The sequence below is a fragment of the Orcinus orca genome, chromosome 6 (assembly GCF_937001465.1).
Source record: "Orcinus orca chromosome 6, mOrcOrc1.1, whole genome shotgun sequence".
Taxonomy (NCBI): Eukaryota; Metazoa; Chordata; class Mammalia; order Artiodactyla; family Delphinidae; genus Orcinus; species Orcinus orca.
In genome coordinates, this window is record NC_064564.1 from 110,471,147 (window position 1) to 110,484,143 (window position 12,997).

General features: G+C 37.2%; 1 protein-coding gene across 1 annotated transcript in view; it reads right to left on the minus strand.

Annotated features, from left to right (window-relative positions):
• The window catches only part of SCAI (suppressor of cancer cell invasion), a 137,768-nt gene that overhangs the window by 54,036 nt on the left and 70,735 nt on the right, over positions 1–12,997 (minus strand). Inside the window, exons 4-6 of the mRNA XM_049710706.1 lie at positions 2,589–2,684; positions 1,926–2,012; positions 622–720 (exon numbers count right to left, since the gene is read on the minus strand). Of these exons, the coding sequence (XP_049566663.1) occupies positions 622–720; positions 1,926–2,012; positions 2,589–2,684 (282 nt within the window). The remainder of the gene's footprint in view (positions 1–621; positions 721–1,925; positions 2,013–2,588; positions 2,685–12,997) is intronic.

Genomic DNA, 12,997 nt, shown 5'->3' on the forward strand with positions numbered 1-12,997 from the left:
ATAAATATTAAAAGGGAAAGAGTACACTTGCCCGGCTTCTTTTCATTTTCCTTCTCTCACCCTAGCATTGACCACACTGCGAGATACATAATAAGTGCTCAACAGATTACTATTGGGGATGAATAACTTCTACATGATTTTTTTTCCCTAACAGTGGAGCTACACAACTGCAAAATGGTATTGGATTTATAAAAGAAAACTCAAACAGCATTACAGCCTTTTCTTTAGTCCTATATGACAGTTGTCAACAGGGTTTTGAATGTATACGAACTAAGATGACACAGGCTAAACAGAACAAAGGTATCAGCTAAGCCTCATTTTGGAGTTCTTTTCTATGAAACTTCGTGTGACCGCAATCTCTCATAAAGAAATAATCCACCCTTCCTTTGTGCTCTGACTCTACCCTGGTACTGTGACATCTGTTACAACATCTGTAATATTTATTGTTTTTAGGTAACACATCTCCGTATGCTTAAGAAGGTCTAGCATATAGCAGGCACTCAATAAATCCCATTAAATAAATTAAAGTTATAAATAAATGTGTGATTTTCTGCATAATTTCCACAGACTAAAAATGCTGAGTGCTTTATCTTCTTCTTTCTGAAAATGGTAGGTGCATACCTGTCCTCTTTATTGACTTGAGAATAATATGATCTTTGTCTGATTGCAGAATAGAAGGAGAAAGCTTCATTCAGATAGCTGGTCTCAGATGTGCGCAGGCTATGAGAAGAAAAAGAAACTCTTTACATTTGACAGGATCTCAATCTCTTCACCATGATAAATACTTGTTCCATTATTCCTCTCTTCCTCTACTCCAGGGGATGGGAATGACTATCCTAAATTTGAGTCAGCAAAGCAATAATCATATCACCCTTAAAATGTATAAAAAGAATAGTAACGATAATAAAAAAAAACACCTCCCCGCCGCTCCCAAGCCTTTTTTGATGGCAACCCAGAGTACACGTTATTTTCATTCTTCAAAGGGCCTCTCCAAACAGCCTTCCACTCAGTTAAATCTTCCCACCTGGGACCAGGTCTTTCATGACCTTCCCCAAATTCATATAGTAATTTGTCCTTTGGCTCATTTCTTTAGTTTTTTCTCAGAGGACTCAGAAATGGACTAATCCATATTAATCTTCATAGGATGCTGGTGAGTTGGATTTTCTGTTTAACATTTCTAGTTTGTTTTTTTAATTGGAGTATAGTTGACATACAATAACATTTGTAGTGTTATAAGGGATTTCTTAAGAAAATATTCTACCAGGGAAGGTGATTTTAATGATGGGAATCTGGGTGGCATGCCAAAAGACAGGGAAAGGAAGGAATTTTCTGGCCTATTAAACTATAAATGGTCCAAGCCTTTTTATGAAACACCTGGTATCACTTAATGATAATGAGATATTTAGATCCTAAAAGGAGCTCTCTTCTTTCCTTGACTCATGGGTGGGACTATACAGATGATATTGCACTAAGGATACAATTTAAAGTATCTTTATTGACTTCATGTAACCTTTTAGACATATATGAGGATGAGCTTTAAGGTATCCTCCTGAAAACCACTCCTTCAAACATACCAATTATGATATGTCTCTGTACGGTATCAAGATTCAGGTGAAGCCATTAAGAACCAAAAAATTCATTTAGTATTTATCTTTTATCTAAAACCAAGATCATACTCCTTTAAGTTTACAAATGAGCCTGACCAAACGAACTGTGTGGAAGGTGAGCCTCTGAAACAAATAATGTCACTTTGATTATGGAAGGGCATTTAAAAATGCTGTCTTGATCAATATGATCTGAACTTTTAGGATTTCATTTGTAACTCCTCAGTTTTCCCTCCTACCAGGTATGTATCGATGTATACTTCTGCATGCTGTGTTCAAATCAGGACAACGCTTTATGTTTTCCATTTGCAATTCACTTACTAATAATGGTAGTATAGCTGCCCAATCTTAGAAGCAATTTCCCCTATTTGCCACCGCTTCAAGCCATACCGATTATCCAAGACTTGTCTGTTTTACATAGGAAATAAGAAAATAGAAATAAGAGAATATAAATTTCAAAAATAACCAAATCTGTTAATTTAATAGGATAAAGTATCACCCAATTCATCATGAAATTTTGAATACATAAATTGAAATTCATGAATTTTTCATGAGATTTCAACATAATCATTCAATTAAATTCAAAAAGCATTTATAAAATGTCTATTTAAAGTAAGTTGAAATATAAAAACAAACTTCTTTGAGCTACATGCATGAAAATTAGAAGCAACCCCCCCCACCCCCGCCAAATAGCTTTGCCCAAAAAACAACATCTATTTTTAGAATGAAACCATGAATCTGCCTATCCATGTTAGAGTTAATCTGCACCATTTCAGATAATATTGTCTTTAAAAATCAAATAGTATTTACATTTGAAAACCTTAAATAAGTGGGGAAAAATCAGTTTGCTTTCATTTGGGTCACAAAGATGAAATATATTAAGATACACGAAGAGATAAAAAGCACTGCGGTGGTATATATTAGTCAAACTGTTCCTAATAAAAAATGGACCCTCACTCTCCTTTAACTGTAAAAATCCTTTACCGGTGCTGCTGCTGGAACTTCCAGAGTTTGGTGTAAACATCAAAAGTTCTTCCAAAATAAGACTGCCACTGCTTCTGCCCATATTGTGGCAAATCTCTGTAATGACAAGTAAACATATATTAATTTTAAAACTCGTATGCTACTTGGAAATTGAGTCTTATGATGATACAAACTGGATGGATTTAAAGCACTTGCATTCAGGCTTTCCTTAAAAAAAAAAAAAGTTACATTGTTTAGGGCAGAAATAGTTCTATTACGGGGGTCCAGTACACATTCTTTCCTGTTCTTCTCTCCTACCTCTGACAGCTCATTTGTAGGCTCCTCTGCAGATGCCTCTCCCAGGAGGTTTCTAGCACTATCTCCCTTCTTTCTGGGTGCTCGTATTCATACTCACTTATATACCGATAACTTCCACATGTTTGTCTTCAGCTAAGAACTCAGCACTTGGAAAAACATTGCTTTAGGGAATAAATCTAGAAGTGGATGTGCAGGTGGTATTGTTGTTCTCAACTATTCTACCCCCTCCCTATAAGTGAAACTATATATCCTTGTCCTTGGGCCTGGCCATTTAACTTGCTTTGGCCAATGAAATATAAGTTATCTACCACATGTCTGAGAAGAAGATTTAAGAGGTATTACATGGTTCAGCACTTTTACTTTTCCCTCTGACCTAAGACCAAGATAGGGCTGCTCCTCAGCCTGGAACACAGAAGGCACATTTAATGGAACCTCAGAACTGCAGACAACTTGTAACTAACATGGGAGCCGGAAATAAATTTCTACTATAGTAAGGTACTAAAATGTTGGAGTTATTATAGCAGCTAGTAGAGTTATTACAGGAAAAGCCAGTAGAGAAACCGGTACCAGGAGTAGGTTACTGTCCTAAGAAATACATTATGTGACACTGGCATTGAGACTGAGTGTCAAGTAACTGTTACTGAAGGCTGTCATATAATACAGTGGCAAAACTGCATTTGCCTGCAATAACTTGGAAAGTAGATAATGTGACTAATGAACTTGTGGATTTATACAAATAAGCCAGGAAACAGTATGCTATTAGGCACACGTAACAAAATATGAGAAAGAGATGAACTCAAAAAAGAACTAGCTGCGAGCAGGGCTGAAAAGGAAAAGAGGAAATCCACAAATTCCAGAACTTTCAAGATTGAAAAATACAACAATTTCTAATGCATAAATGTAAAAGACCCAGTTGAGAAATGCTAGCTATAAGCAGCACCCAGACAGTCTCATCCCCAGGGCAAACCCTCTTCATTAAAGCCTGTGAAGAAATTTATGAAAGTGGCGCCAAGTACATTCTTTCAGGGGGACAAAATAGATCTGGGGAAAGAATCCAAGGATTTGGCTGTCTTGTAGAAGGCTGATAAGCTCAAGGTTACCTGTAAAAGAGTCTAGAAGAGAGAGAGGGGAGTGTCTCGAAATATTGTGGGCATGGCTATTGGTATGTGGAAGCTAACCTGAATCTAACAGACAGAGTCAATGAAATCTTGAGAGCGTTGTACTCTCAAAAGCCATTTGTGTTATAAAGGAATAATAAATACTCATTGATTACATCATGGTACACTTCTTATCTCACTCATGCAGCTGTGGACAGCTAGTAGTGGATGGCCTCCCTTGAATGTTTAGCCTGGCTGGCAGCTAAGGTGCTGGGTCACATGTTTCTCATCATCTAACAGGCTAGCTTGGGTCCATTTACATGAAGTGGTTGCAAGGATCCCAACAGCAGCAAAAGGGAGGGCAGCTCAGATATGCATTTTTCTTTTTAAGAGTTTCCATCATCTTTGCACTGTCCCATTAGGCAAAACAAATCTCATGGCCAAGCCCAGCGTCAGTGTGAGAGGAGGATGACCCATGGGCATGGATATGGGGAAGGGAATGACTTTTAAAAACAATCTGTCACAGAGACCTTATGCTTTTCTTTCTTTTTCAATTTGTTTAAAAATAAACAAATATATTTATTTATTTATTTACTTATTTATTTATTTATGGCTGTGCTGGGTCTTCATTGCTGGGCACGGGCTTTCTCTAGTTGCAGTGAGCGGGGACTACTCTTCGTCGCGGTGCACAGGTTTCTCATTGCGGTGGCTTCTCTTTGTTGCGGAGCACGGGCCCTAGGTGCACGGGCTCAGTAGTTGTGGCGTACGAGCTTAGTTGCTCCGCGGCATGTGGGATCTTGCCAGACCAGGGCTCGAACCCATGTTGCCTGCAGTGGCAGGTGGATTCTTAACTGCTGCGCCACCACGGAAGTCCCTCTTTTTCAGTTTTGAAAATATGTCTCTTAGAAAACAAAAATACTATACAATGTATAAAGCAAGAAATAAAAAACACCTTACTGCTTTTCCTTTCTAGTTCCCAGAAATAACCACCACTGAAAATGCATTTTCTCTCTATATTTAAATATATGTCAGTTTATCTATTATTTTACATAAATGGGATCAAACTATATATAATATTCTCTAACATGCCTTTTTAGTTTAATAATATATCAGGTTTCTTTAATGCATATAGAATTACATCAATATTTACTGTGTAGAGTGTCATATATAATGAACCAATCTACTTAACCAATCCCCTCCTGATGGACATTCATATTGCTTCCAGTTTTTCCCTGTCATAAAAATGCTGCAATAAACATCTTCATACTAATAAACTTGAATAGTTATGTGATATGAGTAAAAGGCAAATTTCTGTAAGTGGAATTAATGAATAAAAGAAGATGTACATTTCTGTACCAGATGTTAAGACAATGAGTAAAAAGGCAAAAGGTTTTCCTACCCAAAATTTTCAGACACTACAATACAAGACTGAACTAGCAATTCCAGTTTTAAATCTATTTCCATTATCCTTACGATAAATAGAAACTCATTTCAGATTACCGAATAGGTTAACTACAGACACTAGTTTCCAAATTTATTGCAAGTTTTTATCCTTTTTATGTCTCCATGGATCTCTAGTGAGAGGGTGCATTAGGAAGAGCTAATCAGTTATTTTTATTTTTATTTTTTTTAGTTATTTCTGAGATATACATTTTAAAATACTAACTAGAATTATGACTTATAACATTATACCAGAACATACAAGATTTTTAGGAATTTCATGTATGTCTGAAACATTTATATTAACATATTTCCATACAAATAACCCAAAGAAAGTTTAGTACTAGTTTTGTTTTTTTTAAGTTTTTATTTATTTTTTTATACAGCAGGTTCTTATTAGTCATCAATTTTAACACATCAGTGTATACATGTCAATCCCAATCGCCCAATTCATCCACCACCACCACCACCACCACCACCGCTTTCCCCACCTGGTGTCCATACATTTGTTCTCTACATCTGTGTCTCTATTTCTGCCCTGCAAACCGGTTCATCTGTACCATTTTTCTAGGTTCCACATATGTACATTAATATACAATATGTGTTTTTCTCTGACTTACTTCACTCTGTATGACAGTCTCTAGATCCATCCACGTCTCAACAAATGACCCAGTTTCGTTCCTTTTTATGGCTGAGTAATATTCCATTGTATATATGTACCACTGCTTCTTTATCCATTCGTCTGTCGATGGGCATTTGGGTTGCTTCCATGACCTGGTTATTGTAAATAGTGCTGCAATGAACATTGGGGTGCATGTGTCTTTTTGAATTATGGTTTTCTCTGGGTGTTTGCCCAGTAGTGAGATTGCTGGATCATATGGTAATTCTATTTTTAGATATTTAAGGAACCTCCATACTGTTCTCCATAGTGGCTGTATCAATTTACATTCCCACCAACACTGCAAGAGGGTTCCCTTTTCTCCACACCCTCTCCAGCATTTGTTGTTTGTAGATTTTCTGATGAAGCCCATTCTAACTGGTGTGAGGTGATACCTCACTGTAGTTTTGATTTGCATTTCTCTAATAATTAGTGATGTTGAGCAACTTTTCATGTGCTTCTTGGCCATCTGTATGTCTTCTCTGTGGAGAAATGTCTATTTACATCTTCTGCCCATTTTTGGATTAGGTTTTTGTTTCTTTAATATTGAGCTGCATGAGCTGTTTATATATTTTGGAGATTAATCCTTTGTCCGCTGATTCATTTGCAAATATTTTCTCCCATTCTGAGGGTTGTCTTTTCGTCTTGTTTATGGTTTCGTTTGCTGTGCAAAAGCTTTTAAGTCTCATTAGGTCCCATTTGTTTATTTTTGTTTTTATTTCCATTACTCTAGCAGGTGGATCAAAAAAGATCTTGCTGTGACTTATGTCACAGAGTGTTCTTCCTATGTTTTCCTCTAAGAGTTTTACAGTGTCCGCTCTTAAAATTAGGTCTCTAATCCATTATGAGTTTATTTTTCTGTATGGTGTTAGGGAGTGCTCTAATTTCATTCTTTTACATGTAGCTGTCCAGTTTTCCCAGCACCACTTATTGTATATCCTTGCCTCCTTTGTCATAGATTAGTTGACCATAGGTGCATGGGTTTATCTCTGGGCTTTCTACCTTGTTCCATTGATCTATGGTTCTGTTTCTGTACCAGTACCATATTGTCTTGATTACTGTAGCTTTGTAGTATAGTCTGAAGTCAGGGAGTCTGATTCCTCCAGCTCCATTTTTTTCCCTCAAGACTGCTTTGGCTATTCGGGGTCTTTTGTGCCTCCATACAAATCTTAAGATTTTTTTTCCTAATTCTGTAAAAGAATGCCATTGGCAATTTGATAGGGATAGCACTGAATCTGTAGATTGCTTTGGGTAGTATAGTCATTTTCACAATATTGATTCTTCAAATCCAAGAGCATGGTATATCTCTCCATCTGTTGGTATCATCTTTAATTTCTTTCATCAATGTCTTGTAGTTTTCTGCATACAGGTCTTTTGTCTCTTTAGGTAGGTTTATTCCTAGGTGTTTTATTCTTTTTGTTGCAGTGGTAAATGGGAGTGTTTCCTTAATCTCACTTTCAGATTTTTCATCATTAGTGTATAGGAATGCAAGAGATTTCTGTGCATTAATTTTGTATCCTGCAACTTTACCAAGTTCATTGATTAGCTCTAGTAGTTTTCTGGTAGCATCTTTAGGATTCTCTATGTATAGTATCATGTCATCTGCAAACAGTGACAGTTTTACTTCTTCTTTTCCGATTTGGATTCCTTTTATACCTTTTTCTTCTCAGACTGCTGTGGCTAAAACTTCCAAAACTTTATTGAATAATAGCGGTGAGTGTGGGCAACCTTGTATTGTTCCTGATCTTAGAGGAAATGGTTTCAGTTTTTCACCCTTGAGAACGATGTTGGCTTTGGGTTTGTCGTATATGGAGGTTATTATGTTGAGGTAGGTTCCCTCTATGCCCAGTTTCTGGAGAGTTTTTATCATAAATGGGTGTTAAATTTTGTCAAAAGCTTTTTCTGCATCTATTGAGAAGATCATATGGTTTTTATTCATCAATTTGTTAATATGGTGTATCACATTGATTAATTTGTGTATACTGAAGAATCCTTGCATCCCTCAGATAAATCCCACTTGATCATGGTGTATGATCCTTTTAATGTGTTGTTGGATTCTGTTTGCTAGTATTTTGTTGAGGATTTTTGCATCTATATTCATCAGTGATATTGGTCTGTAATTTTCTTGTTTTGTAGTAGCTTTGTCTGGTTTTGGTATCAGGGTGATGGTGGCCTCACAGAATGAGTTTGGCAGTGTTCCTTCCTCTGCAATTTTTTGGAAGAGTTTGAGAAGGATGGGTGTTAGCTCATCCCTAAATGTTTGATAGAATTCACCTGTGAAGCCATCTGGTCCTGGACTTTTGCTTGCTGGAAGATTTTTTTTTTTTTTCCTGGTACACAGGCCTCTCACTGTTGTGGCCTCTCCCGTTGCAGAGCACAGGCTCCGGATACTCACGCTCAGTGGCCATGGCTCACGGGCCTAGCCGCTCCACGGCATGTGGGATTTTCCTGGACCGGGGCATGAACCCGTGTCCCATGCATCAGCAGGCAGACTCTCAACCACTGCGCCACCAGGGGAAACCCTGCTGGAAGACTTTTAATGACAGTTTCAATTTCATTACTTGTGATTGGTCTGTTCATATTTTCTCTTTCTTCCTGGTTCAGTCTTCGAAGGTTATACCTTTCTAAGAATTTATCCATTTCTTCCAGGTTGTCCATTTCATTGGCATAGAGTTGCTGGTAGTAGTCTCTTAGGATGCTTTGTATTTCTGCGGTGTCTGTTGTAACGTCTCCTTTTTCATTTCTAATTTTATTGATTTGAGTCTTCTCCCTCTTTTTCTTGATGAGTCTTGCTAATGGTTTATCAAATTTGTTTATCTTCTCAAAGAACCAGCTTTTAGTTTATTGATCTTTGCTATTGTTTTCTTTGTTTCTATTTCATTTATTTCTGCTCTGATCTTTACTTCTTTCCTTCTGCTAACTTTGGGTTTTGTTTGTTCTTCTTTCTCTAGTTCCTTTAGGTGTAAGGTTAGATTGTTTATTTGTGAGATTGTTTATTTGCGATTTTTCTTGTTTCTTGAGGTAGCCTGTATAGCTATAAACTTCTCTCTTAGAACTGCTTTTGCTGCACCCCATAGGTTTTGGATCATCGTGTTTTCATGGTCATTTGTCTCTAGGTATGTTTTGATTTCCTCTTTGATTTCTTCAGTGATCTCTTGATTATTTTTTTTTTTTTTTTTTTTTTTTTGCGGTACGCGAGCCTCTCACTGTTGTGGCCTCCCCTGTTGTGGAGCACAGGCTCTGGACGCGCAGGCTCAGCGGCCATGGCTCACGGGCCCAGCCGCTCTGCGGCATGTGGGATCTTCCCGGACTGGGGCATGAACCCGTGTCCCCTGCATCGGCAGGCGGACTCTCAACCACTACGCCACCAGGGAAGCCCTCTCTTGATTATTTAGTAACGTATTGTTTAGCCTCCATGTGTTTGTGTTTTTTAGTTTTTTCCCTGTAATTCATTTCTAATCTCATAGCGTTGTGGTCAAAAAAGATGCCTGATATGATTTCAATTTTCTTAAATTTACCGAGGCTTGATTTGTGACCCAAGATGTTATCTATCCTGGAGAATGTTCCGTGCGCACTTGAGAAGAAAGTGTAATCTGCTGTTTTAGGATGGAATGTCCTATAAATATCAATTAAATCTATCTGGTCTATTTAAAGTTTATGTTTCCTTATTTATTTTCATTTTGGATGATCTATCCATTGGTGTAAGTGAGGTGTTAAAGTCCCCCACTATTATTGTGTTACTGTCGATTTCCTCTTTTATAGTTGTTAGCAGGTGCCTTATGTATTGAGGTGCTCCTGTGTTGGGTGCATATATATTTATAATTGTTATATCTTCTTCTTGGATTGATCCCTTGATCATTATGTAGTGTCCTTCCTTGTCTCTTGTAACATTCTTTATTTTAAAGTCTATTTTATCTGATATGAGTATTGCTACTCTAGCTTTCTTTTGATTTCCATTTGCATGGGGTATCTTTTTCCATCCCCTCACTTTCAGTCTGTATGTGTCCCTAGGTCTGAAGTGGGTCTCTTGTAGACAGCATATAGATGGGTCTTGTTTTTGTATCCATTCAGCAAGCCTGAGTCTTGTGGTTGGAGCATTTAATCCATTCACGTTTAAGGTAATTATTGATATGTATGTTCCTATGACCATTTTCTTAATTATTTTGGGTTTGTTTTTGTAGGTCCTTTTCTTGTCTTGTGTTTCCCACTTAGAGAAATTCCTTTAGCATTTGTTGTAGAGCTGGTTTGGTGGTGCTGATTTCTCTTAGCTTTTGCTGGTCTGTAAAGCTTTTGATTTCTCCATCGAATCTGAATGAGATACTTGTTGGGTAGAGTAATCTTGGTTGTAGGTTCTTCCCTTTCATTACTTTAAGTATAACACACCACTCCCTTCTGGCTTGTAGAGCTTCTGCTGAGAAATCAGCTGCTAACCTTATGGGAGTTCCCTTGTATGTTATTTGTTGTTTTTCCCTTGCTGCTTTCAATAATTTTTCTTTGTCTTTAATTTTTGCCAATTTGATTACTATGTGTCTCGGCGTGTTTCTCCTTGGGTTTATCCTTTATGGGACTCGCTGCACTTCCTGGACTTGGGTGGCTACTTTGCTTCCCATGTTAGGGAAGTTTTCGACTATAATCGCTTCCAGTATTTTCTCAGGTCCTTTTTCTCTCTCTTCTCCTTCTGGGACCCCTATAATGTGAATGTGTTTGCGTTTAATGTTGTCCCAGAGGTCTCTTAGGCTGTCTTCATTTCTTTTCATTCTTGGTTCTTTATTCTGTTCCACGGCAGTGAATTCCACCATTCTGTCTTCCAGGTCACTTATCTGTTCTTCCACCTCAGTTATTCTGCTATTGATTCCTTCTAGTGTATTCTTCAATTCAGTTATTGTATTGTTCATCTCGGTTTGCTTGTTCTTTAATTCTTCTAGGTGTTTGTTCTTTAATTCTTCTAGGTCTTTGTTAAACATTTCTTGCATCTTCTCGATCTTTGCCTCCATTCTTTTTCTGAGGTCCTGGATCATCTTCACTATCATTATTCTGAATTCTTTTTCTGGAAAGTTGCCTACCTCCACTTCATTTAGTTGTTTTTCTGGGGTTTTATCTTGTTCCTTCATCTGGTACATAGCCCTCTGCCTTTTCATCTTGTCCAGCTTTCTGTGAATGTGGTTTTTGTTCCACAGGCTGCAGGACTGAAGTTCTTCTTGCTTCTCCAATCAGTTATTTTTATTTTTTTTTAATCAGTTATTTTTAAATTGAAGTTTCTGTTAGAATCTTTAAGACTCTTACCAAGTGGCTACTGCTAGGAAGACAGTATTTTATATAAAAGCATTAGGCAGCAACATTAACTTCATGAGAACTGATAACCCTTGAGTGCTTCTTTAAAGATACTATGTAAAGCCTCTCCGCAAATTTTCAAGTAAGCATTTGCCTACAAGTTCCTTTGCATTTCCAAAACTGACAAATTTAATAAACCTCAGTAATACATCTTATTAAGGGAGAAAACAGAATTAGAACTCAGTATTTTATTTCATGACTATATAATTTCAGGTGTTCAGTGGAAAGGGCTTTAGGGGAAGGGACTTTTCTATGAGGGCTAAAAGCACATAAAATGTGGTCGGCCTAAAAGGGTTAGAACAAGGCTCCAAACGTAAGTTGTAATATACAAGTATTTTCTGATTTATAGCTATGAACAATGTAGACTAAATTCTATACAATTTTTGTTAAAAGAATTTAGTGCATCTACCATTCCAGTCTGAACACTCAGCTATAAAGACAGCAATGTCTTTTTCAAAACAGTGTTTAAGTTTTTTTTTAAAAAAAACTTCCTAAAGGGTAAATCCCATGATCACCCTTTTTCTAGTGAAACATATCGTAGAAGCTATTATACTCTAATAGGATTAGAGTCCAAAATTAACTAAGGTACTTTATAAAGAGTCTTAGATAAATTCCTCTACTATTCAGAGCTTGACTCTGGTTTTAAACTCTGAATATACCATCTGGTCATTATTACTGTCAGTAGAGATAGGAAATTAATGGTCCATGGAATTAAATTAAATGGGGCTGTGTGAATTATCCCATAAGCTAAATGACCTTCTATTTCACATTTTGCAAAGGCACCTCTGTTATAAATTGGCTGCTCATATTCTTTTGCCAAGTTTTCAGAGGAAATCGAAAGCGTGATGCTAATCTCACTCTGTTTTAAAATCCTCAACTCTTATCAGCGAAAGTTGGGAGACTATTAGTGCAAATGATTAAACCTACTTCTCAGAGATGTTTCAAATGTAAAGTTGAGATGGCACTTACGAAGTTTCTTCCAAGTTTCTATAAATTGACCATCTTTACTAAATTGAATTAGCTAAGATCATTGATGCCTACCGACACCTAAAATCCAAGTCCAATAGCTACTTTCCAGTCCTTATATCAGTGCTCCCTATGACATTGACATGGCTCATCACTTCTTCACCATCTTGTAACCCTCTCTTCTTTCTGTTCTAACAGTCTCTTTCATTGGTTTCTCTTTCCTTAGTCCGGTCCTAAAATGCATGGCTTCCCCAGCATAGGTATGTGTAATACACATAAACACACACACACAGACACACACACACAGACACACACTAAAATGAGGATCAGAAAGCTTAAATGATTTGCCTGGGAACTCATGGCCAGTAAATTGTTGAGTTATGACTGAAATTCATAATCCCTTTGCGCCTGTAATCTAATACTCTCTCCTTTCTACCACAGGGAAAAACCACCTAGATTTTGATTCTACATTAGTAAAGTCCTTCTCTGGGAGCTCACTCTTAGAATGCTGTTGACAATAACATTGTGACTTGTTTTGACAACAAGTCAAAAACTCTGAGTTGTGTCCTAATAAGCAGAAGATTAGGGCACACAGAGAGACACCTGGGATGCACGTGCTC